The sequence below is a fragment of the Spea bombifrons genome, chromosome 2 (genome assembly GCF_027358695.1).
Source record: "Spea bombifrons isolate aSpeBom1 chromosome 2, aSpeBom1.2.pri, whole genome shotgun sequence".
Taxonomy (NCBI): domain Eukaryota; kingdom Metazoa; phylum Chordata; class Amphibia; order Anura; family Pelobatidae; genus Spea; species Spea bombifrons.
This window is the reverse complement of record NC_071088.1, coordinates 28,288,967-28,316,552: the sequence shown is the minus strand read 5'-3', so window position 1 is coordinate 28,316,552 and position 27,586 is coordinate 28,288,967. Positions and strand designations below refer to the sequence as shown.

At 39.2% G+C, this 27,586-nt stretch overlaps 1 protein-coding gene across 1 annotated transcript in view; it reads right to left on the bottom strand.

Annotated features, from left to right (window-relative positions):
* Window positions 1-27,586, bottom strand: part of SH3KBP1 (SH3 domain containing kinase binding protein 1) — a 115,910-nt gene that overhangs the window by 57,392 nt on the left and 30,932 nt on the right. Inside the window, exons 3-4 of the mRNA XM_053457308.1 lie at window positions 15,770-15,890; window positions 8,548-8,654 (exon numbers count right to left, since the gene is read on the bottom strand). Of these exons, the coding sequence (XP_053313283.1) occupies window positions 8,548-8,654; window positions 15,770-15,890 (228 nt within the window). The remainder of the gene's footprint in view (window positions 1-8,547; window positions 8,655-15,769; window positions 15,891-27,586) is intronic.

The following is a 27,586-nucleotide window of genomic DNA, read 5'->3' as shown; positions in this document are numbered from 1 at the left end:
GGCTGAAATTTGGGTGCAAGAACTGTGACAACACTACAGCACTGGGTGGAAAATGTCATAGTACCACAACAACACCCATGTACTGTGATTAGATCGATGTGTGGCATTACTTGCTGTGTGGTGTCCTGGTATCATAAACAAGAATGTAGCTGACCAGATAAGTAGCTTTCCTTTAAGACTTACACCCCCAGCATTTCAGGTGTCAAAAGCGGGGAGGAGTGGTCACAAGTGCAGCAGACCATGCTTAGAGGTAGGACTGTGGCAAGGACAATTCTACCTTAAGAACATCACATATGGTGTCATACCATTCTACTTTAACCCCTTAATGACAAAGCCCATACATGTACGGGCTCAAAATGCATTGTTTTCAATGGGTTTAGGGACCGCCCATTGTCCTTAAGGGGTTAAAATGCTCCATGGTGGCCAGGAGGGACCTCAACAAGTCATTTGACCGACTCCGATCTCCCTTACCAGCTTATGATCCCCACCACTATAAAAAGTGGGAAAGTGAGGCAGATGTCTGAAAATCAGGACTGTCCAGTGCAAAACAAGATACTTGCAGCATGACAGCTTTCCATCTTGTTGCAGCTTCTAGCAAATGATCATGCGCAAAGAAAGATTGCTTCTCGTGTGTTTCCAAGGAAATACATAAGAGCAACCCCCAACAGGTTAATTCAAGATTACCTATGATCTATGATATTATTCATCTAGCAGAACTCTGAACTAGACAGAAAACAGGCAGACACATAACAGTAACCGCTATGTCTGTGTACGCCCATTCATGTGCTAGAGGAACTTTTAAAGTTATGTGGATATGTGCCTGCTAGAAAGTTACTTACAGAAGTATCTGCGAAACTGATGTGGGTTGTGCGTGTCTGAAAATAGTGTGGTAGTTAATGGTGATTCAACCTCAAATAATTAGGTCGAACTGATTTACGAGTGACTAATTACAGGTCAGTTATATAACTGCGATATGTATATGATTGTAGGTGTGATGCCTGTGTAGGAGGAAAGTGCTGTGCGCTTCTCAAGCAATACCATGTCGCAATAATTCTAATTGGAGTCTACAGGACACAATTCTTGAAAAATAACTTTTTGTAGCAAAACATGGAATGAATCATCTGAACTTATTATAAATTGGCAGCGATAAAATATGCTGACCTGTTGAGTTTTGCTAAAGGTTACAGGTGAAATATTAAGGTACGCAGTATCATTTTCCCCTTTCCAAATGCCACACTGTGCAAAAACACACAAGAAAGGTTTGTGTAGGCACATGAGTAATCTGTGACACAATGCGGCTTGAATATACAGCTCACAAACCTTCTTTAAAGTGGCTCGGTCATAAAAAAATACATTTATGTTGTAATCAATAGTGCACAAAAACTCATACCTCCCAATTGTTGCTCTTTTTGGGTCCAAAAAAAGAGAATAATTCCGGCGCTCAGCATGAAACGCCGGCACCGCGCTGCAGTCACGAAGAGTGAAGGGCGCAGAGCAGTTGCTGAGAACTTCACAAGCGACTACTCGGCGCCCCTGCCCAGGACTTAAATTAAAACATCGGGTTTTTTTGTTTGTTTTAACTTTATTTAACATTCTCCATGTTAAATAAAGTTAAAAAAAACTTTATTTAACATGGAGGATGTTAAATAAAGTTAAAAAAAGGGAGATTAATCCCACCCCACTCCTAATTCCCCTGTTACCAAATAGCTAGCCCTCCCCTCACACGGGTAGCCCCACCCACATAGCTGCGTAGACCCCCTCCCACATGCACACATAGCACCTTTCCTCACACTGCAAACCCTTCCAAAGCCAGGAAGTCGCCCGCTATGCTTATCATCATGGCAACTATAGTGTGTGTTTTAGTTTACTGCATCACCATGGAAACCGATTTGGGCTTCACAAGTAAGAAAAGAGGCAATTTTCCTTGATTTTATATAATGTCTGAATGCCTGCTAACATTCCCAATTCCCAGAGAGGGGCACTTTTCTTTTTTGGGGTGTAGTTAGAGGTGGGGGATGGGTTTTACCCAGACTTTTCATGTGGCTCTGTGCCCTATGTTTAGCTCCTACAAAACAGGGGCACCTGGGGGGGGGCAGAGTGATTCAGGAGAGGGACTGGCCAAGTTAAATGGGGACACTCGGCACTAACAATTCATTTAGCGAGTTCTTACCTGTGACAGAGCATTGCAACGACCCCATGAGGGCAAGTATCAGGGCCCCGGCAGAGCATCTTACCCCCATACCCAGAGAGTTTCGCTTCTTCCAGCGCCTGAATGGCAGGGCGTCCCAGCACGGTACTAACTACCTGCTCTGAAAGGGTTAATGATAGCAGCAGATAGTAATAAAAAGCACCTGTATGGGGCAAAAAAATCTTAATGTTCCCGGCATAAGGGTAATAATAATCTGTGATCGGCCCCATGAAGCTGCAGGGGCAAAATTCCTAATTAGCATTCTGGGGCAAAGTGCAGAAATCATTAGCGACGTCCAGCCGGTTTCCATGGAAACCATTCCACATAAACAACTTGTTTGCAATAAATGATTTTGCCCCAGTCTCGGGGTGATGGGCAGATTCTGAGAGATTTTACCCCATTATAAGAGTCTTAGTGTTTTTACCCCAGAATATCTGAGTTAATGAGCAAATTCTCAGGGTTTTTACCCCAAATTTTAGAGTGTTGGGGTTTAAGGGCAGATTTTCAGTGTCTTGGATTTTCAGAGTCAGGGTTTTCAGGATTTTACCCAAATCTCATAATCTGGGGGGGGGGGGGGATGGGCAGATTCTCAGGTGATTTTTGAGGGGTTCTTATCCCAGTCCCAGAATCTTGGGGTTAATGGGCAGATTCTTAGTGTTTTTACCCCAGTGTCAGAATCTCGGGGGAAATGGGGAGATAATCAGGGTTTTTACCCCAATTTTAGAGTCTCAGGGTTAATTGTCAGATTTTCAGTGTCTTGGATTTTCAGAGTCTTGAAGTCTCCGGGTAAATAGGCAAATTACAGTCTCAAGGTGTTAGGGTGAATGGGTAGATTATCAAGGTTTTTACCCCAGGGTGTCAGAGTGTATGGGCCGGTCCTTAGTGTGTTTACCCCAGTCTCAGGGTTTTTACCCCATTTTTGCGATCTTGGGGTAAATGGGCAGCTTTTCAGGGTTCTTACACAATCCTCACAGTGTCTGGGTAAATAGTAAGATTACCTGGGTTTTGCCCCATTCTCTAGGTGTTAGGGTGAATTGCAGATTCTCAGATTTTTTACCCCATTTTAAGAGCCTTGGGGTGATCGGACAGTATTTTAGGATTTATACTCCAGTGCAGGGTCCCCATTTCCCTTCCTACTTCCCTCCCATTTACCCCTATGTGCAGATAACACCTCCCCCCACAATGCCAGTGCTCCCACAAGAGGGGGAACCCCAACTACTCTACACCGGGTAATACCCAGGTATGGATAGAAATCAATAAATAAACCTATGTAATGATGTTTATTGCGCCATCATATTCCGCAGCGCTGTTCAATGTTCCTGTACGTGTATAAGAAACCTGTATTGTGTGTATACCATGGGGGCCACCATACTAACTTCCTGGATCTCAGGATTTGCATCATTATATTGTTGCCCGTCCCTTTTTAAAAGGTTTCACTCCACCTTTGTGAATCCCCCCATTGTCCAAATAATAAATGGTATGATCCATACTAGATGTTAAATTGAGTTTTATTGCCAAATTGATTAATGGTTGGACATTTGTGATTGGAGATCAATAGAAGATTCTCCGTTAGAAATCACCGTACAGATGGAAATTTCTCATTGGTGGCCAAAAGTGTGTCCTCTGGGCTGGGTGATAGTTCCCTAGAGTGTAGCCTCTTGGTGGTGATTCAGCAGTTATAGTGCGTCTTGTTGACGATGGTACTGAAGACTTGAGCTTTGATGATCAGTTCTTCCATCATCATGAGAGGTATAATGCTACGTGGATCGCTCAGCTGTACATCTCTCGGCACTAAAGCTTTCATTTCTCCCATAGCATCTTCAAACTCCTCAACGACTGTGACCACTTTCCGCTTGTCCTGTCGGAGGGCAGACAGCTGTTGTTGTAGCTGATCGTTGGCCTCAGCTATCTGCTCGTTGGCTTCTAATGCTTTGAACAGTCTATCATCGAGCTCCTCAGCCGCTTCAGTAGATTCACGTGAGGATATCTCCATGTCATGACATCTGTCTTGCAGGTCTTGAATTTCAAGGTCTTTGATGGCCACATGTTCTTCAAGCAAGGGGATTGCCTTACTCATGCCTTCCAGACGCTCTGTCAGCTCTTTGTTCTGCCTACGAAGGCTGTTGATAACTGACTGGAGCTCTTTGTTCTCCTGAGACAGACCATGGGCATGGTCTGCAGCCAGATTGAAATAATTCTGAGATATGTCCTCTCGAGACACCTGAGAGCTTCTCAAGGCGGTCTCGCAATGTTCTCTCCGGCGTCTCGGTGACTGGTTTTCATGCCTCCGCCTCCTGTAGTCACCTTCTGACTTTAGATGTTCCTCCAGACTCGAGAGTCTGTCCATAAGACGGGACATGGACCGTCTGTGTTCCATCTCTATCTGGAACATGGAGTTGTTGACCAGAGAATGCACAAGGTGCAGATGGAGTCCGGGTCCATGCCGTTGTCTGTGAGAGTCGTCTCTCTTTTTGCGTGTTAATAATATGATACAGAGGAGTATAAAAGCTCCAATGTACCACAAACACAGTAGTTGGCTCAGATACACATCGCGCTCGGCTTTGCACATCTTCGCGGTCGCCTGCTCTGTTGAGCAATGACCTGTTTACGAGTCTCCCCCTCTATTCATTGCCTGTGCTACCGATGACATCACAATGAGGCTGCTGATGCAACACCGGAAATGATTGGTTTATGGCATAGTGGGCGGGGCTGGAAGAAGCCACGCCCAGTTTTTGAGGAAGGTTTGTTTACGAGAGAGTGTTTTTTTAAAGCACCGCCCACAATCATGCCACACCCACTGAATCATTCAACGAAATAATGGCATTTAATAAATAAATAAATTCTCCTGTCTAATTGTGTTTTGTTCTTTAGTGCATGATGACATCACAATGAAGCTGTTGAGGGAACATCAGGAATGATTGCTTTATGGCATAGTGGGTGGGGCTTTAAGTGGCCACACCCCCTGAATGTAACAGTTGTTTTATGAGTAGGTGTGTTTTCAAAGGCCCCACCCTCTTTTAAGAAATTAAATTGTTTCTGGAAGCCTTTGAAGGACACGATATGTTAGGCGAGGACACGTCGGCAAACCCTCCATCACCATCAGTGCCCTAACCCCGGAGGGTTAGAGCCCATAGCCTCATCACACACTGACATGGGGCCAAACGGGGCCGATCTGCCCTCAGGTTCTGGGTTTCTATGTTCGGTGCAGTCTGTCGTTGTTGTGCATTAAAAAGGGCAGCCCTATACCTGCCAGGTCTCCCTGCTTAGTTTGGACAGTCCCTCATGACCCTCTCCCCTTCCCTGTTGCCCCTCTCTCCTGTCCTTTTAGCCTTTTGGCTAAGATCAAGTGTAGTAAAATAAAACGATGTTTTAATTTAAGTCCCGGGCAGGCGCCCCTGTTGCCATGGCGCCCTGTGCGGCCGCACAGGTCGCACACCCCTAAGGCCGGCCCTGCCTTTGTGTAAATGTATTTTGTATTTGTAAAGAGCTTGACACATTTGTTACATACAGGTACACATGGCTGGACTTGCCCTTTATTGAATGGTGACACCTCTTCCCTGTTAGAACCTTTAGGTGATAGTGGGACCCACGGTAGTGGACAGTTCCACCAAAGTCCATCTAGAGAGCCAACTACCAAGAAAAGAGATCTGGGGCATTAACACAGCTGGTTAATCTTTTGCGTAAAACTTCCCATTTACAATATGGGATCTTATGATCTTTTGAAAATAGTATTGTGATTATAAAATGCCAAGTGTATTCTGTCAAGGATAGCTCCATGTCTGCCCTGCTGTCGCTGTGAACCTCAGAAGACGTGAAGCAATAAAGAAAGTGCAGGACAAAGTGAAAGGAGCACACAAAGAAGACTGTCACAACCAACGCCTCTCACATTTAAATATGCCAAGAAACCACTACAGTAAATGCCATCCAGATAAAACAGCCCCTAGCAAAGGAGATCAAAAAGAAGCTAGCAAACTATGAATAATATATCAAAATACATTAATTCCAGAGTGCACTTAAAGTGCATTCAGTATTTTGGAACTATGTCCATGCTGGGACACCCTTAGCTCTTGTTTCTATGTGGCTATGTTATGTCTTGTACAGCGATATGGAATACGATGGTGCTATATAAATAAGTAATAATAATGCTAGTGTTACAGAATCCTCATGAAGCCGGAAAATGTATCATGGAATCCAAGAAACTGTACTTCGCATACAACGTAATGTTAAAAGTTATTTAAATGGGTTGGAAATCATAACTCCCAACATCTTAAATGACCAAGGCATACTTTTGTTTAGAGGGTGTGTTTAGAGGTGGAGCTAGGAGTGTGGCATAACTAGAGCCGGACTTGTGATGAAAGAGTTGCCCCGGCACTTAATGGCCTGTGGCCGCCCGATGAAGTAAGTATGGCTAGGAGCCCACCAGTTGGCCAGTCTCAGACTGGGCAGAACCAAGACTCTTAAATCTGTTGGCGACCTATTGATTTATAGACCTGAGTAAGAAGAGGAATTATAAGCCGACTGTTACCGTGTTATAGATACAATAAATACAACCTATGGGATACCAGGGGAATAGGTTGATGTTTAGTTTCCTAACATAATACAAAGTTATATGTAATTTATCACCTGACACGTCAATCTGAACCACAGCACGATATAAAGCCAGGGTAATTATATCATAGCAGATGTAAAACATTTTGGTATAAGGTGAACAGTTGCTTAGCAACACAAACCATCGCTGTATCACCTCGTGATATGCTAAACTAGTGATGCAGCTTTTTCATGGAACTGTAGCTTCTAACACTCCTTAACTACCATTGGGTAACAGGTTTGTGTTAATGCGTTAATATAAAGAATGGGGCTTGGTATTTTTTACTGAGCCGTAAAAACTCAAATTAAGATTTCAAACTGCAAATAAAGGATATATTGGGGGGCTTACTTATTTCAAGAATAAAAGAGTGGCACAAACCCACATAACAATGATACTTTGCATTACCGCCTACAGGAACATAACTCTATCAATAAAAATAGAAAAGTAATCTCATTTTGAGCACACAATACACCCACGACGCATATGAAAACAAGTTATGAAACAGCTTATATACATATATATATATCTATATAGATAGATATACATATACATATGTATATATGTATACTGTGTGTGTATATATATATATATATATATATATATATATATATAACTGTGCAACAAATAAAATGGAAATGTATAGTCTTTTAATGCTGTTTATGATATTTCTATCTGGCTAGAAAAAAAGTTTGTACATCTGCGCTGGCTCTTTGGTTAATAGACAGGCGAGCATTCTGCAATCATAAGATTGCAGGTAACCATCAATTCCTGCAATCTTGTTATCATTGGGTACTTCGGGAGATTGTGAAGTATAATATCTCATTAAAGTAGGCAGATATGCCATGGTTCTAAAACGTAACTTATCAACTCGAAAAAAACCTTGATGCATGGAAGTGTAGAACCTTGTTAGGTTCAACCAGCATAGGCTTGGCCAAAGATCTCTACAGTTTCAGACAATAATTCTGAGGTTCATAACTTAAAATAAGCATTCTTCGTCATAAATGGGCTACTTTGGCAATTGGTGAATACATTTAGAAAACTACGAGCAGGGAGGCTGTCCTCAAAACTTTTCAACTTAAACTAAATTTAAATCAATGGACGTAGCAGAAACCAGTAGTATGCATGATACCTGGACACTGATGTTCTGGTGTCATGCAGTATATGCAATTGGCAGCCGCTTTGGTGGGAGTGCTACTGAGCATGGGCAAGAAGTTTGCATACTAATACTTCCTGGCTTCAGTAGAGACAGGCAGGAGTTAAAAATGAGACAGAAGTCTAATTTTCCTGTTCTTACTAAACAATGCATGCATCAATCTGCATGCAGCAAAATGCAATGAAGTGCATGCAAAGAGGAACCCAACGTTCATTAAACATAAATATAGTTTTAGGAAGTAGCCTGTTACTTTAAAATCAATTAAAGAGCTTTAGCAACTTAATGTGCTTTTTCATTGTTATTCTGACTGGGTCCACAGAGAAATCAATGGTGAATTGGCAGACAATTGCCACTCTCAGCACGTGAGAATATCTAATGGTTAACCCTGAGTATATCATAGCCGAGATTTGGGATTAGGCTAGAAATGGTAGGTAACAAGGAAGCAGCACCTGTTCCTACTAGTCTGCTAATCCATTTAAAAACATTGTAGCTTCATGACCAGTTAGTGAGATTTATAATATACTCACACTAATTATATTGTATCTCCTCCGACAGAACTGTGCGTATTGTATAAAAGTTATAGAGTTATAGCGGTCTGGAGCATGGACAGAAACTTACCTCTCCAAGGACCTCAATGATTTCACCCACTTTAAGCTCAAGTTCATCATCATTCTGAGGCATGTAGCTGAAGGCCACCTGACATCTCCTTCTCCTGGTCCTTTCACCTTGAATTTATCAAGAACAAAAAAGATGGGTGAGTGCAACTGTGCTGCTTTTAAGAAATACATATAATGACTAAATTATAAAAATTAGATAAATATTTTTATATTAGACTGGGGGGGATGGGTTAAACAGGAACTTTTGTCTTAAACGTAACAGTATGTCAGACTTAATTAAATTAACTCCTCAACACACGTTGGATACATTTGAAAGGTCATCTTCTACTCTAGAAGGTTAAGGAAGAAGACCTGTGATTTTAGTCTTTCCCTGAAGATTTAAAAACATAAAAAAAACTCAGAAACCTCTAAGGAGCTTCCCCAATTTCTATGGCAACAGCCTATGGGTGCCTCCTTTTGTGTCACATGACAAATGTCCCAAGCAAAAATTATGAATGAGACTAAATTGTATTTGATGAAATAATTATTTCTGAGAAGGCTCTGGCTAATCAACATTAGTTTAAATGATATTTTAAACACTTCATTTAGTTATAAAAGTGTTACGCACTGATAAGCTGGGGCAGCATGTTTAAAGAACATTTTTACACAATGTAACTTATTTTAATGTGTTTTACCCTAAATTGTTAACTGCATCATGGATGAGAAAAAAAAAATCATTGTGATCACCATAATGTTGGAAACCAACAAAGCAATGACAGAAACAATGGTTTTACTGTATTACATAGAATGTGCTGGACAGAGCTGTCATCAGAGTTCAGGGGTCCTTTGCAAAGAGGGTTCTCAGAGGTACCATTGTCCTTAGAAAGGGACAAATTGGGCTTCTGCTCTTCCTTACACTTGTGGTCTCTTCATTGACACAGGAAAATATGACATGTTATCTCAGCATTCTCCTTAACTCAAAAATTCAGACACTACGAGGGTGAGGGAGACGGTACTATATGGCTCTCTTGGGAGCTTTGCGTTCCTCTGCCTTTGGGTCCTTAAAGGGGTATGCACGTGTATGCAGATTGCTTATCTCGGTAGCAATAATTCAAATACAAGGCAAATATGTATATATATATATATATATATATATATATATATATATATATATATATATATATATATTAAAAACACTGCTGCTTTAGATTGCAATCTTACTGAAATAAAGGTATATCATGGTTAGCGTTTTCCAAAAATAAGATCGCCCTGGAATAAATTTGATAAGTAAGGCTATGCTACTTTAGTTTTGTAGGTTGTGTGTAACACAACTGAGTATTGGGCAAACATCCTCAGGAGGGTTCTTTAGAGAAAAAAAAGTGCAAGCTTATCGTATCAGACTGTTTAATTTCAAGCACGGATTTAAGGACTTCAAGTCTTTAAGGGTATCCTAAGGAATCTGAACCACTGCACAGTGAACCACTCCACTACACCCTATTCCACTTTGTTCTTTTACCCCATAGAAAAGATGGTTGTTCTTGGACCATTAGATAATTTATCATGCAGTGTTTGGGTTACATGACCAAACTTTATGGCTAACTTCAATGGAGATGCTTTCCCTACTAAATTCTTGTTTGGAATAGTATAAAAACTAGGCGGGCATTATTTAACTCAACATACAGACCCTAGTGGTTTAATATTCTATGGGGCATCTTAATTTTACAAAGTATTTACATATGCCTCCCACAAAGTAACATAATATCGTTATAGTATACATATATCTATAATTCCGCACTGAAACTGGATTCTTCCTCTGCTATTCTCATTTATATTGGCGAGCTCGCACGTCACTAGAATAAGGACTCCCTAGGCAAAGATCTCCATAAGTCAATCTTCATAGAAATGTAGTGTTCCAGACAGCTGCAAAGAATATTTACAATCCTGGAGTCAGCAAATTCAGGTATCCTGTGTCTCATTATAAAACAATTGTGCAGATGTTCTGATATCTGGTAAAATGTTTCTTAGCTCTGCTGAATCAGTAACATGGAAAGCTTACGAGTTTGTTCCACGTGTCTATTCCTTTAAATGTGGGGGCTATGTATAAAGAGCAGTTCTGGTGCAAAGGGGAAAAGCTGAACAATCCCCAAGCACACTGATCCAGTTGCTATGGTGATTGCAGGTTTTTACCATTTCGTTTAAGAATTGTTCTCTCTGCATAACCCCCTCTATATTCTTTCTGTTGAAATGTTTTTTTTCCAAGGCAAAAAGCATGATAATACAGTTAATGCTTCTCTTAAAAATGAAAAATGTGCCCCGAAACTCATCTTTATGTGTACAATGCATATATATATATATATATATATATATATATATATATATATATAATTTGTGTGTATGTGTACCTTTATATATATGTATATGTATTTTTATCCTTATTGTATAATATAATATAATATCTGCCTCCTATACTAAATTTATGGCAGCATGTAGGTAATGCCGATGCTCTGAATCTTGTACATTAATAAATGGTGATAATATTTCTGTAATCAGTAAATGCTGACAAGTCACCGAAATGAGGCAAATGATTCTCACTGGCATACATACCAATTCTCTAGTAGTTCTTGTTATCCCACTGTCTGTATAGACGAGGCTGGAAAATTCTACACGACTCAAACCAAAAACAGCACATTTACACTATAGAGGCTGTGCCAAACCTACACAACCTCCATAGTACGCTTTAAAAGGCACTGCTCAACCTTAAGTCGTGGAGCGCTGGCATACATTGTCACTTCCGGCACTCTGTAGCGAGGATGGTGGCCATTGTTGGGGAGGCTGGGGCGCTGTCCTGGGTCATGGCTAGGGTAGATACTCGGTTGGAGCTAGGCTTAAGCCCAAAGCCTGGATAAGTGTGATACAGACACAAACCAGCTCGAACATCTCCTCTTGCTTAGGATTTTAGACCTTACAAGAGTCCATACATAGGTCTCTACTTATGTTGTGGGCATGGAAAGATCTGCTTGTACTGCACCACTGGCTTGGAGTCATAGAAATACTCCAGCCATCATGTGTACCTCAATGCAGCATGTGTGATCCCTTAAAATGTATTTTAAAAGTATAGAGTACTTTAATAGGGATTCCTCCTGGGGAGGCTCACAGAAGTTACATAGTTACATAGTTCATAAGGTTGAAAAAGACCTATGCCCATCAAGTTCAACCCTTCTACCTTACCTTCCTATTCTTGATCCAAAAGAAGGCAAAAAAAAACCCTAATTAAGCTACTTCGAATTCTGCCATCAGGGCAAGTGACTGAAGTGTCCCTTTACGTACACAAACTATGTGACAAATCCATCAAAAACAAAGTAATAAGGAAGTGTTGTTAAATCTCTTGTTACAATTTATGTTACATTTTTGTATAGAGTTGTAGGAACAAAAGTGACATTTGGCCAAACTTTACTTACAATCTCACAGACAGGAGTTTAAAAAGCACAAATTTAGTTAAAAATGACGAACTCACAAACTGGCAGAGCTAAAAGCCTTTCCTTATTAAATTAGTGAGAATGAGCAAAATATTTATTATTCACTGAGCCAATTTCCCTAATGGATATTGCCTTTTTTTTTTTTAGAGCAGACGTATTAATAATTCCAGCATGTGCTGGATGCTCACAGCTTTCTAAAGAAAAAAAATGCCTGACAGAGAGGAAGCCTGAAATGACTCATTTCTCTGCTGAGTGCTCATAGCGAGCTGGAACAAGGTGCACTCATGTAAACCACCCCTGTGAGTTCCAACGGGAGTGAATCGGGACATTACCCTTTACTATATCGCTTCTCCCTCGTATAGTCAAATAGTTAAGGGCCATATAGCTAGCAGCGGTTCTCTCTTTTACAAACAAAGGGCCTTTTGTAACATACAGTCTCAGTAGCCTTAGCATCAATTTTATCAATAAAAGCTCAAAAGCATCTCATTTAAAATATGTTTCTGTAATTGATGTACACCGTAGCTTTCAAGAGTACCCATCTGCCTCCATTCAGTAGAGGTCGAGTGAGTGCAAGCTGGCTGTACCAAACTCATACAGTCTGGATTGGAAAACATGTCTAACTCGCATAATCACCACTGCCAACCTGCACTCACACTCAACTTGAAACTATACTTGGCTTACCGTATTTTCCATGCAATAAATAATGGTTTGTAGGTAGAGTTGAGATGATCTCCACAATCTAAGTGGAGACAATCTCTTTTAGGAATTGTTCCCCCTGGGATCTGATCTAGGGAAGGAAATTGGTTCTGCACATCTTTCTGGCAACTTTGATTTGTATAGCTGGAAAACAGAAGGATCCTGCTCCATTTTATTAGAACAGATGAAAGGGGTGTTGAATATGAATAGTATATATGAGGAAATGTTTTATCATTTACAGGATAGATATGATTCATTTGAGGGGTGGTGGTCCATGTTATCTACTGGACAGCTATACAGGTGGAAGTAACCTCAATGAACATATGCAGGCGAGATAATGTATTTATCCTTATAGGTATATAACAAATGAGACATACTTCTGTATTTACTTGATTACTAGAGTTTTTTCCCCAGAAAAAAACATCTGTGAAGTCATCTTTTATTCAGACCTGACATGCACATAAGGCTGGAGGTTTCTCATTTACAGAGGCCTTGGTGAAAGTCAATGGGTCGCCCTACCTGTCATAGTTTTTAGCATGTGTAAGGTACACACATAGGGTTCTAGTTGATAAAAAGTCGAGTTGTCAGCTGAGTTACCCCTTTAAACAGAGCAGAATATGACTGTCATAGCTTTGAGGCTTACTGTCAGATCCTGAGAGTTCCGGCGTGTCGTAAGAGCATCCTGGCAACAGAACTCAAAACACCCACATGAAAAGTTTCACAAGGATGACACATTGTGCACATGTCTCAGCTTATGCTAATGGCACACAAATACAATAACCCGACTTTTTAGGACCTAGCATTCTAGATCCTTTTACATCCCGCCTGGCTACGCGCATGCTCCCAGTGACACCAGGTTTGAATATATAAATATTGCAGTGAAAATGGAAGTAGGCAGAGCTAAGAAAGCATTGCTTTCATAGAGGGTAATGTTGAGAATGATCCCTCTGCATGAAAGCAAGAGGCTAGCAGTGGCCATTAGATAGCACATGTAAAACAAAAATGACATGACTGTTCCTTTAACACGAGCTCTTCTGCATTATTTTAACCATCATGCCTCAATGCAAACGTTAACGTCCCTGCTGTTGCCTCATCCTTACGTACTTCTCTGACCTAATTACTGAATTTACTGAATATCTCTTAAAGCAAAACAAATCACAATGGGAATCTGCTTTGTGAAATACAATTAACACAAATCTGTCTTTTGAGGGCTTATCTAACTGGAGCATTCCTATGTAGGGATTACCACAGGAAGGGTTGCTAAAAAATGTGTTTTATTTCATTGTAAATACCAGCAGGTGTGCAATGTGTTGAACGTGCAATTCACATAAAAGCATAGTCTTTACCCGAGCAATTACAGGAAATGAAAGAAAAAGTACTAAGCAACCACAGCTGCCTGACACTGGTGCACAGGCAATGCCAGCTCTTATCTTTTATATATATAAGAGAGAGATATATTTGCAATATTTGATGATATTTTGAGGTTGGACCTAACACCTAAGAAAAACATTTTCAGATTCTCATTTTTATGTATTCGTTTGCATTTCTGAGAACTCTAAGGGTTTAACATTCTAGTGGCAGGGCAAGATGCAAGTTTGGGTGGAGCTAGCCCCAAATACACTGTGATTGGTGGAAGGCGGTGGTATAGACAGGAAGTAGGTGTGGACAAAAGCCACTCCTTTTTCCAGAGAAAGGAGAACCTGATTGGGATACCCAGGGAAGCAGGGCATCATCTGGAGACTCTGGGTCAAACCTTGACAGTCCCCAAGTATGGATAGGGTTGTGCAGTCTGGAGTGGTTTCCTTTACATGCTACTCTGATTTACTGAGCATATCAATTAAGGGTTTCTCACTGGTATCCCAAATAAAATTGCTTTGATCCAGCCGACTTCATAATATATTTCATTATTATTTTTATTTATTTGGACCACTTTGGTCATCTGTTTTATACTGACACACAATCAATTTACACTCCCCATGGACAGTCAATGTCATTGATTAGGTATATGCTATCATAAATTGTACTTCAACTGCAATTACTTGATCTAAACACATTAGCAAGAAATATTCTGTAATGCTCTAAAATCTGATAACATACTGCAGAGCAACCTATATCTTTGCATAGTATTAAAATGCTCCAGCATTACTTCAGGTGCAAGATAAGCTTTATAAAATAAAGGGACAGAAGCAAATCTTGGGCTATTTCCTTTTCAAGGGATGACATTTAAATAATAATTTTCAAGCAGTACAAACCAGAACTAGGCCACTATGAAAGGACCGTGGCAAAGTGGAGGACTATGTCATGGACCATAGCAAGCATTGTATATATGAGCAACTTTACACCACCAACCCCTGTTTTGTGAAAGCTATCGCAGAAACAAATGGATCTTGAACCTTCCTGTGGCCTGATGGAATCTTAACACATTTGATGACAACCAAAAAAGTATACTTCGCAAGTGTCCATTTTTGCAGGAGAGGCCAATTTTTGGGCTGCTGTCATGCCAAGCTGCAAAAGAAGATCACTGAGGATCACGGACCAGTTGGGAAGATTCTCTGACCTCTCATGACTGGCCACGTAGCTGAAAAAAGTGATGTAACATAGCCACCTCCCAACGATCAGAGGCTGAGCACACCGAGGTGGCCTCTTTCATAAGGTGGTTGAACAGTCCCTTCCCAGCCCTGCCTCCATATCTGTCCTTTGATCTCCTGAGGTATTGGACATTCTGCCAATTGTGTTGTATGAAAATCTAACAAACCTACAGTTTTATGATAATTGTATAATATTGGTATGCACATACAGGCTGAAGATATGTCCATGTTTTCTCATATTTGGATCTGGACTGGTGGGATCTGTCTAATATGCTAAAACTTTACTATAATCTACGTTTGTCCTGATAATTCTGTTTTTCACACACACCCATATCATCACTGTGTCCCCTATGGTTTTCATTTAACCTCTATGTTTTGATTTGCTCTGAGATGTTTAATGCTTCAGGTGTCATGATTTATCCAAAAACGGCCCTTTCCTTTGAAACACAGAAGACCAACTACAGTGAATATAAAATTCAAATACCTCTTCCAGAGCCCCGCAAGACAGCTTCACTTGAGAGCAAAGCATTCCCATTAGAGACGGCATGGGTGGGTCTTTCAGGTGGTTTGCTACTTAGATCTTTTTTTATGTCTTTCTTCAGCTCCTAGTGTAAAAAAAAGGAAATAAAAAATGAATTATATCAAATGACTACACAGCTATTGAACAGAACATAGAAGTACAGTTTGGTACAAACTTTAACACAAAGAAAAACATGACACAGGATATTATGGTTTAATGTGAAGCCATATAGATGACAGGCTTCATTACTATATACATATATATATATATATATATATACTATATATATATATATATATATATATATATATAGTATATATATATATATATATATAGTTTTATACAAAAATAGACAGACTACACGCAGAGCCGGCCCTATAATGGGGCAGACTGGGGCAATTGCCCCAGGCGGCACTTTAGACGGGGCGGCACTTTGCCGCCCCAAGCGCTTTTTTTTTTTTTCTTGAAGCGGAGGAGAGAGAGAGAGAGGGGCACCGAGTGGTTTTCGCTTACCCGCTCGGCGCCCCTCTCTCTCTCTCCTCTGCGGCGAGTCTCCCTGTTCGGTCCCGGTGCCGGCTTGTAATGCAGAGCGCCGGAAGTGACGTCAATTTCCGGCGCTCAGCATTACAAGCCGGCACCGTGGCAGAGCGGGGAGACTCGCCGCAGGACTGTTTAAAGGTAAGTACCGGGGGGGGAGGGGCGGGGGTAGATAATGGCGTCGGCGAAGTTTAAAATGCCGCCCCCCCCCGACGTCGGCAGGGGGGGGCGGCGTTTTAAACTTCGCCCCAGGCGGCGTTAAGTCTTCGGCCGGCCCTGACTACACGGGCTCCTATTTGTCTTCAAATTCTGCTGGCCTATGTTTCTATAAATGCTATTGGGCTCTCACTTACAAAGGCTAAAACATCTACCAACAAATTGACCGAAAGGGCACGGGTCTTTTGTACACTAAATCCATGTTCATTGTGCATAACATTTTATATTTATTGGTTCTTTAACTACCAGGTTTTTGCAGTAATCTGGAAACACTGAGATTTAAAACCCTGTAACATCAGATGTTTTCCTTCCAAGAGGCTCCAGGTGCAATTTCAGCCAGTTTTCAATCCTTATCCAAGCATCCTTATCCAAGCATCGGGATGGTTCAAAGCCAATAGGCAACTCTAGCAATTTCTTAAAAAACATTTCTGCAGTGCCAGAACCGAACAATAAATCCATATCCAGACATATTAAATGTAGCTTGGTGAACACAGCAGGGTGTTTTTTTGAGCCAAAGTCTGTAAAAATATAATTTTATGCAATGTGCCCTGATTAAATATATATACAATTTACAAATAGGTCAGTTGTGCAGACAACCATAACATAGTTTTCCTCATTGATTTCACAATCTGAATGTTTCAAAAGCTTACACTTTTTTTAGCCCCACAAACACCAGGCCTTCTCCTCCAACATCAGTCGCTGATCTGACAAATGCCGTTTTGGCTGAATGGGCAAAAATTCCCTCCTACACACGCAAAATTTTGTGGAAATCCTTCCTAGAAGGGTGGAGGCTGTTATAGCTGCAAAAGGGGGCAACTCCATATTAATGCCCATAGTTTTGGCATGTGATGTCCAACAAGTTCATATTAAGTGTGAATGTCAGGGGTCTGTAAACTTATGGTCATATAGTGTAACATCCAGAGTATGATATATACAGTATATAACAAACTGCCATTTACACCGATACACGGATTTTAGAAATTACTATGCAACCAATAACTCGAAAAAGTGCTATTTTAAGATTGTACTTGAACATTTTTGGTGTTTCTCAGCAGTTTTAGGGGTTTAAAGTAACTCATTAACACGTGTTATACATACACAGTGCCTAATCCTGCACAGATGTGAGATGTTTCAAAAATCAGGATACGTTAAACAGGAGTTTAGGGTATAATGTTTCAGAACTAATTCCCCACACATTTCAGAAATATCGGGTCAATGTATTTAAAAAAACAGCTGTGTACTTAGAACACATCTCAATATAAGAGTCCTCTCATGAGGTTTTACTTACTTTAACTTAAATTACAAATGCATTTCCTTTAAATTGAAGGTGCCATCTAAACAAAATCAATGTATGCTGTCAGCAGCATGTTTATATTGCCTAAATATTTTGGGTCCCCTATTAAAATCAATTGTTAAAGACAATAGCCTTATCGGTGACAAAGACCACCAGCTTGTGTTTGTGTGCTTTAGGGTCTATCTCTAGCTTTATATTTATGTGCCTTTGTGTGTCTCTTTGGCTAGATCAGATCTAATGGATTTATCTCTGGTAATAGAATGGAAATAGAGCATGAGAGAAAACTCTGGGGGAGGCCCATTCACTAAACAACATGAAAGGGGGTGCAGCAGCTACTCCCGTGAGCTCAAATAAAGTCCTATTAGCAATAATCCTCACCTTGCACACACTCACATATAGGAGAGAAGAGTTGGTGTGGGTTGAAAAAAGCAAGCAACAGTTCTTTGTGACATTTTTGTTGAAAGATGAATAAATAAATAAATAAATAAAAAGCCCTACCTACCTACATACCCCATTTTATGCACGCTTCTAAGTCCCCATGTAAGGCAATGAGGCCCATCCAAGCATCCTTTTGGTGCCAGGAGTATAGACCGTAAAAAAAAACACTCAAGGGTGAAACCACTCACATAAATGGTCAACTAAGCTCATCCATGACCCAAGGAAAGGACCAGTCCAAAAGTAACAAAAAATCCTGGTGCTTAAAAAATAAACAATAAACAACAACATCTGATGGCAGCAGATTTTTACATCTGCTTGTGCAGTAACATGAATATGTATATATATATATATACTCATATGGACTGCATCCTCCATCACGTAAGCCATTGTCCTGCAGCATCCTGTGGACTTTAATACAAATATTATGAGAATATTATCATATATATCAATATATTTATTATTTCCGTTCACCCACTGCAATCTACGCAGGGACTGTTATTTAATTACTAGTGCCAATCTGCAGCATTTAATCCAACCCAATGCATCTCCACAATCCCAAGAATTGTTGGCGTACAATGTTTAGATATATTTTACTAATACTGCATCCATTCGAAGCACAGGAGAGAGAAAAAAAACCCTGTAATTTAACAAAAAAAAAATCTTCAGTGAGAAACTCAATTAATTACATAATAATTCTTTTATTCTGAGATTGAGCTGCAAAGCTTTGCAAAGAATCAAGGCTATAATTAAAATACTAATGAGTATTTAATTCTACACATTTGTGGGCTATTAAAAGTTTTAAGGGGACATTTATTTAATAATACATGCGATAGCTGCACAGTTGCTGTAAATTTTCGTGGTGTTTTGAATCACATATTCTGAAAATATGGAACAATTAATACAAAATAATAATACATAATAAAGATAACAACAGAACATTACAGCTGGAAACTATTACTATGTATGAATGATTTTGTAACAATAAACAGGCATGTTTTTGTGGGTTGTAGGCAAGTCCAAAACAAAGCCATTAAAAAACTATCCCTATCTGCTTGTGTACGACAAGTATAAATATAAGCCCACATGACTGCTTTTATAGAATATTAGGCCACATCTGCTATTTACGTTTTATGTAGAATGAATAAACCGATAGTTTGTTATTGGAAAAAATCCTTGACCGAACAACAAATTACTTTTACAATAATGGAGTGACATTCTTATTTGTCTAACAAAAGACATCTAATACAAAACGGTGGCTCCATCTGATGGAATTATTTTGCTCCTGTTGTGTTTCAAAACGAGCCCTCACAGTATGTGGCCTTAAATGCCTTTGCATCAAGAAACTTAAATATTTAACATTAAAAATATAATATACAGCATATAGTACATTTAAATGATTGTTATGGACTATGCAAAGTGTTGTATAAAGAAAAAAAATATAGATTTATTAGACCAAGATCTATAACCACTCTCCTCAACCGGAAGGAAAAGTGTAATATGCAGACTGACGCACTATGTTGGGTGCTGTGGTGATAAGATATACATAATGTAACATGTTTTCTGCAGTTTTAATGACATCAGATGTTTCTGGAGTATGTAATACCGAAACCCCACCATCTCAAAAGCTGCCCCTTATGAGGTTTTCCCAAATAATGCAGCTGCCTCTTTAATGTACACTTAAAATGATGACACTTAAAGCTATCAATTACTAATCCAATGAAGTTATCTTTAATTTCTTATAAATATAAGAGTACATACCGTATGCTCTTTGACCTCTCTACCCGCTTCCCCGACTACACACCAGGGAGTCAGAGGCACCAGCAGTTGAGGTTACCAGACAGGAGGATCCGGGTCCCTTGCAGCGCTGCGGGGGATCTGGATCTTAGTCTCATAGGCAGACCTCTATTTTAGGTCTGATTATAAGTCAATCCGATTATAAGACGAGGGATATTTTTCAGAGCATTTGCTCTGAAAAAAACCTCATCTTATAATCAAGCAATTACGGTATATTTCAAATGAAAGATATTTCAAACTATTAATGATATTAGAACATCTAATTTCAATCCCTTATTCTGCAACGCATGCCAAGGAACTAGAGCTCCCTTGATGCACCATTCCCCCAGTTTTTGGATACCCCAGGAACGAGGAAATTACAGGGGTATCTGTCAGCTGGCTCTAATAATCTAGAGACTTGACCCTCATTGTGAAATACATGCCTTCCAGGCGGCAATTATTATTGCAGGTATTATTATTGTCAAAACTCACTATTGTTGTCGACGGCTACATTGTACATTAAACAAATCTTACAGTTCTCCCTTTTATGAAAAAGGGTTGCTGGATCACAATAAATTATAAGAGTCATGATGTAAGTGTCACTTAATTAGGATGAGTAATTTTAAAGTGGGAATCATGCATAATTACTGAGACAATGCGGTCAGCCTACATCTGTGTTATTATTACATCTAAAGTGACATTCCCACTTAATCTGCTTGATTGCCCTCATTGTGGAATATGATTTATGTGGAAAATGCAACAAGGCAGAAGATGTAATACGAAGAAGGCTGTGATTCACTTGCGAAGTGAGACAGGTGTTTACATTTTGTTCCACAGCAAAATGACTTGTTTCCTACCACAGTAGAAATGTTTGGGGGAATTTAATTTAAACTACAATTTGCAAACATTAATTTAAACTAATTACTACATTACATAGACATTATACATCTAAGAAGAAGACAATAGAAGAATAGTGGTCTAGATATGATAATACATCCTGAAATGGCTCCAGTGTTAATAAGCTTGATGATGTCTATAAATTATTAGCTATGAGGTGAAAACATGACACTGTACCTGACCAGTGATTAAAAAGTACCCAAAAATAAGATTTATTGATCACACAGTCTGGAGCAATATGCATCATAACCCAGAAGTGTGACTGTGTAGGAGAGACAATCCCTATGTAGGACTCAAACCTCTCTGTCCCTCTTCTTCCCCTGCTGCTGCGGGGTCCAGGATATAGGCTGTGTATCAGTGTTCTACATCCTTAAAAGTCACAATGACTTTCTATATTTCCAAACAGGGGAGGTCTGGCACACACATTTACACATAGACATCTATGTTAACAAACGAACACATACACGTCCATGCTTACATACAGTCACTTAAATATACACATTCGTGCTAACACACAAACACTTACATATACACATCCATGCTAGCACACAAACACGTACACATGCACATCCATGCTAACACACAAACACCTAGACATTCATGAACACACACTAACATATATACATCCATGCTAGAACACACTTACACATCCATGCTAACAAACACATACGCATAAACATCCCTGCTAACACACAAACACACATTCATGTTAATACACACTTATACATACTTTCCCATTCTAACATACATACATTCATACATTCATTACCCTCTCATTTGCTCCCTCCAACTTGCACTTTTGTCTGCTCCTTCACTCCTAGCTTAAACTCATCCTAGTAGACCTGAAAGGTTTAAAATGTACATCACAATGCACCACAAAGAATACAATACTGAGTTCTAGCTTTAACTTTCACAATTCTTCTATCATTTGAGGAGAATGCATGAGGGGAATTTCAACTAGCGTAAGAAAAAGGACATAGGGAGATATAATCACTTTGTGCTCTGGGTGTGCTCTGCATCCCCTGCCTACCACTTTCCATGTCTCTGATACTACAAATCCGCTCACTACTTTTCTTCACTTTCTGCTTCAGTAAATACATTCCACTCAACTGCTCAATCTAATTCCATCTACTAATGCTGCACTTCTCTAAATACAAAGAACAGGTAAAAAAAATACACACTATCACAAGGATAGCAAGTTGGTTTTTTTTGCTTTCTAAAAATTCCTTGAAAATGTCAGTATCGCTCAGATATTGTGTATTTGTAGAATCTTCTAAAATTGAAAAAAAATGCATTTAACACACAAGAGTGAACATTTGCCGACAGAATAGGCTACAGACTCTTCTCATCTATAAGATGGTATTTGGGTGTCAGCTGCTGATGCAAAACCCAATGAGCTGCTTTCCCGTGTAAAAGGACAAGGAAGATAGAAGATAGTTCACAAGTCAAGGAACTATTCGGAGGAACTCACCCGTATCTGGAAATATAGCTTAAAATAGCTCCATTAAAAGTAAGGAAACAATTTAGGCTTACAATTAAGGTGCCTATAAATGCATCTTGGCACTAATAAGACAAAAACAAGCCAATTAGGGCAATTGTAAACTCTTAAAACTAATACAAATTCAAAACTATGTGTATATTAAAGGAAAATCAGTCCATTTTATTTACAAAGTTTCATATATAAAGATTTTATTTTAGGGCTGTCGAACATTGTCATACACTCATATTCACCTCACCTGGAAAAGAGGTTTAGAATGAAGGGCAGAGAGATTTGGGTCTTCAAGCTGCCAATTAGTGTTTAAAATGTTGACGCTGGAGTATCCCTCTAAAAGCACTTGGTTAATTGTGATACTATATACTTAATGAATGTAGCCACTGCAGTCAATCAGGATCTGACACTAAATGTTGTAAATAACTAGCCACCGCATTTGGGACAAATAGCTATTTTTAGTTAATGTTTCTAGTTATATGCTTAATAAACATTTATATCCCTATTGCAGAAAGTTCTGGAGGAATAAAACTAATTCCTATTACCCATCAACGATTCCCCGTATGACAAAATCCCAAGCTGTGTGAATATCAAAATAAATGTGACCACTGGTGAACAACAAGCTATAAAGCTTCGTGCCTGAGAAGGGCAAAGAAAATTGCTCAGAACGAAAACTGAATGTCAAGTTTATAGTAAAAAAAAAAAGGCGAACATCAAAACAACAGCTAGGAAAGATGTTAAGTACTCCATCTGGTGCCATCATGCTAAACATATACATTTATATTCCTCACTGGGTTCCATTATTATTATTATGATCCTTTTATATAGAGCCAACAATTTGCACAGCATTTCTTACAATGCATATATTCAAGGGGTATCACAAAACTAGAATTGACTGACCTAGACATACAACGGATACATTAGGTAGAGAAGGCTTTGCTTACGAGCTTACAATCTAGAGATATGCATCAGTAGCTGTCCTAAGGAAGAGACATATAATAATATCAGAGTGATACAGTAATAATTATGTTCTATGTGATAACTGTTTGTAGTTTAACGGTTTGAGTAACTGAATTGTGAGTTTTTGTAGTCTACAAAAGTGGCCATTGTTATTTAAGTTGAAATTGTGATGGGCTCTTATTCTTTTATGAAATGTATCAACATCCACATTCAGATCACCATGTAATGGGTCTATATGTCCATTAACTTTGAGGATATTCAATCTATCCTGATGTAGAGCATTTGTGTAAATCGCTAGGTTTAGAATATTTAGCCGTGATTCCTAAGTATGGGATGTGTGATTTCTTCAGGTATGTGATAGCCCATAAATCCTGCTATCTCCATTACTCAATACACTTGCCGAGAAGCTCCTGGCAATGAATGAGCCAAGGATGAGAAATTGTCAAGCTACTCTAGCAGTGAAAGGCTTATGACAACAATTTTTCATTACAGTTTTGAATATTAAATGCTGTCTAACACAATATGTGATAACAAAAAAAAAACACGATTGTAGTTTAAAAGCTATAATGGAATGAAATGTATACCGGTAATTAAAACATTCTTACTTTTGTCACTTAAATGTCATTTAATTAATTTTTCCCTAATGAAACAATACATTCTCTAAAGCGCCGTGTACCATACATATCGACCTATCCAACTCAATGGATAAACGGATAATGGTTAATTGTTAGACTCTTTTTGTCCTCTTTCATTGCTAGGCTTATGAATCCAAACAGCTTAAAATCAGACTGAGGTTATTTTTAGTAAAGCTAATCGTGATGTTATAATATAAAGTGCAGATGAAGATCATGGGAGTCCAGCAGTCTTAAAACTAAATGAAAGAGATCAAATTCCTGATTAAAAATCTTTGATCTCATGGTGACAGAGGATTAACAGATTATTATTTCCAGCATCCAAACTAAGCAAAATACATTTTCCAAAACATCTCTTCTAATATTCTGGAAACTATAAGGAAAGAAACTTTTCAACGTGAAGTCCAAGATAAAAAAAAAAAATGAAATTCAACAGTATGCCTGAATGATTACTGTCCCAAATTTTAGGAAAGTCACTGAGGTCTTCAATGAGGAGTCAAACTAAGAATTACATTTGTGATTGTATTGCTCCGCATGCTAATCAATCCAAGAACCATGTATATTGATGATGATCTTATAAAGCAAACAGGTACAAAAATACTTTCCATTCAGGAGCAAAATCCGTGGCGTATTCTGCCCTAGGGCGACTAGGGTCCAGGGAGGCATAAGCCCCTCTTTCACATGTCAGGGAGCTAATCTACCTCTTGGAAGACCAGGCTACCTGTAGCGCCACTGTTCATTGAGCCAGTTCACTGATCTTTCTAACCAGCCTGTTAAAACTATGGAAGACTCCACAGTAAACTTCCATCTGGCGCCACACATCCTTAAAAGCAGGGCCGTCGCCACCTATAGGCAAAGTAATCACCTAGTTGGAGGGGGCACCGGCAGCCACGAACCGCCGGCCGCGGTCATTCATTAGAAGTGCATCTCGCGGTCACTATGGGGAGGAGTGGGGTATAAGTGGGTATGGTAAAGAGGAGGGGCTTGTGGGGGTGGGGGTGGAGCCAGGGGGCAGCCAAATTATGTTTTGCCTAGGGTGGCAAAAATCCTTGCACCAGCCCTACACGTTTAATACAACTGTTATACAATTTAAGGCTGTTTTAAAATCGCCCGTTTGATGGGATTTAATCATAGTTTGTAATAAAAAAACATTTTACTATATTTGTTGGAAAAGTTAATTTTGACAAACCTTCTACTTGCGTGTTTAAAAGGGGCTCAAGGGACACTTCTGTGGGACAAAAGAGTGACAAGGGACAGAAGTATCTACCCAGCTGCTGTCACCCTGTCCTCTTACACTGTTATGATACGTGCTTTGGATTTTGGCCACATAAAAGCATTGTGACACCGTAAAATGTTGTAATTCTTCATTGCACAGTTTGTGGTTAATTCTAAAACATATTTGTGAAAATTCGGATCATCTTTTCTCACAGCTAAATATAGGCAGTAACTGGCACTTAAATAGCAAGTTAGCAAGTTAGTTGCCTGAGCTTAAAGTCTTTAAGTAAAACAAATTATTTTTTTTAACTGATCACTCTCTATATATTTACATGTTGTATGTTTTAGTTTATTTTTTTTTATAGGAAGCAAGTTGGTAAGACATTCTTTAGTTACTAAAGTTACAAAATGGGACTTCTATGTCATCTATCCCCCCCCCAGCTGCCTCTACTGAAATCAGGGAGCATACTGCAGTATGCTTCTCGCACATGCTCAATAGATCCCTTTCCTTTACAATGGGAGATGAGCTCTCTTTGAAATCAATGGGAGAGACGACAGCCACTTGCATATATATGGTGTCTGGACACTGACTTTTTGCTAGCATATACACAATTCTACATCAAAAGTAAAATTAGATCTTTAATATATCTTTAATATAATGTGGATCTTAAAACATAAAACTATAAACAAACAAATTCATGCCACAGGCAAGACCTATGAACAGAAAATCAGTAATTGACTAAAGCATTTAGAATAAGCCACGTGTATTTTATTGATACAATTAATTCTGGTGCCTTTATTCACATTATTGTGACATTCTGGTGCCCTAGAAAAGAAGAACACAGTAGCAAAGAGGAACAAAGGGGACTAGGGGATAAGAAGGAGGGACTCTCCTACCTAAAGGAAGAAACTTTGTAGATATGATGAAGTCCTAGAAGCCTTTATATGCCTTTGTTAGTGGATATAGAGGCAAAGGTGATAATTGTTAGCCTTATTTCCATGCTCCTACCCAGAATCCCCTGTGGTTGTGGCAGCACCATGAGATTTCTGAGGGGAAAACAACCCTTCTGGCTTGCCCGGTGTCTTGATGAGTGTTTAATAATACTTCTACTATCCCTTAAATTTAAGTGGAAGGGTTTTCCATCACCTTTACCCACCATAACTTAATTAATGGTATTTGTTTGTTACTGTATGAAATAAAGTGACAGATTTGTATAAAAGTGAGTGCCTAGTGCTGGGTATAAATTGCGTCTGTCAATTTAGCTGAAGAAAAGTCATGAGTACCACTTGGTCAGACCATCTGCCTGAAGAAAATTAAGGAACGCTGAGCAATTAGACAGAAACCAGCAGTTGTTCTTTGCCTTGGGGCCCTGTGGACAGATTCCACCTCCCTCTATCAATTAGCTGAAGCTTTATTCATCCATACTAATGAGGGTTACTAAGCTTCACTTGCAGATTCCCTTTAATAAATCAATGTAGCTAATTTTCCTCAAGCACTGTTAATGGTGTAATGTCCAAAGGGATGAATAGTTATAGGGGAACTTAAGATTTTTATAGCTGTAAGCAGTATGTAGCGTTATCCCGAGGGTTGCTTCATTAGTTGTTATCTTTTTGGATATATTTAAATTTACCATACATTTGCTTTTCATACCCATGCCATTTAATGACGAAGAAAAAATAATTAAAATTGATTTCCACGCGGTTTTATCAATAATGGTTGTTATAATAATTGAGGTACTATATGCATCCTCTAACAATGATCTTTTTTGTTAACGTCGTAAAAAGATCCTTCGCTAAATGTGCATGCCGTTAACTGAAATTGTGACAGAATTAAAATGATAAACTGCGCCTCAATTGTATGAAACACAGTCACGTATTTATAAAAGAGACAATGACCAATCGGTCATACGTGATTAGTCATAAATATAAATAAGCAGCAAGTATAATCTTCCCAATTCAGCTATTACTCAACCCCACAAATTGTATGTAAAGAGAAGCTGTTAACCATTAAAAAAAGCAGTGAAATATGTCCCAAAATCTGAGGTTTGTCTGGTAGCTCAAAAAGGATAAGAAGGGTCGAATTAGTTTTGATGGCTGATTAATACCCCTTATTGTCAGTTAATGATCAAGTGGCAGGCAGTTCAAATTAATAAAGAGATAATAATCAGTCCAGAAGGTCAAAGACAGGATCACAAAGGGTTAACAAGCTGAGTTTGTGGAACAGGAGACAATCAGGATAATTTGGGTAGCCAAACCAAGGGTCAAAAAGGTCAAAGGTAAAGATATGTAGCAAGGACACAGGGTAAATGGAGACTGTATAGGAACAGCAA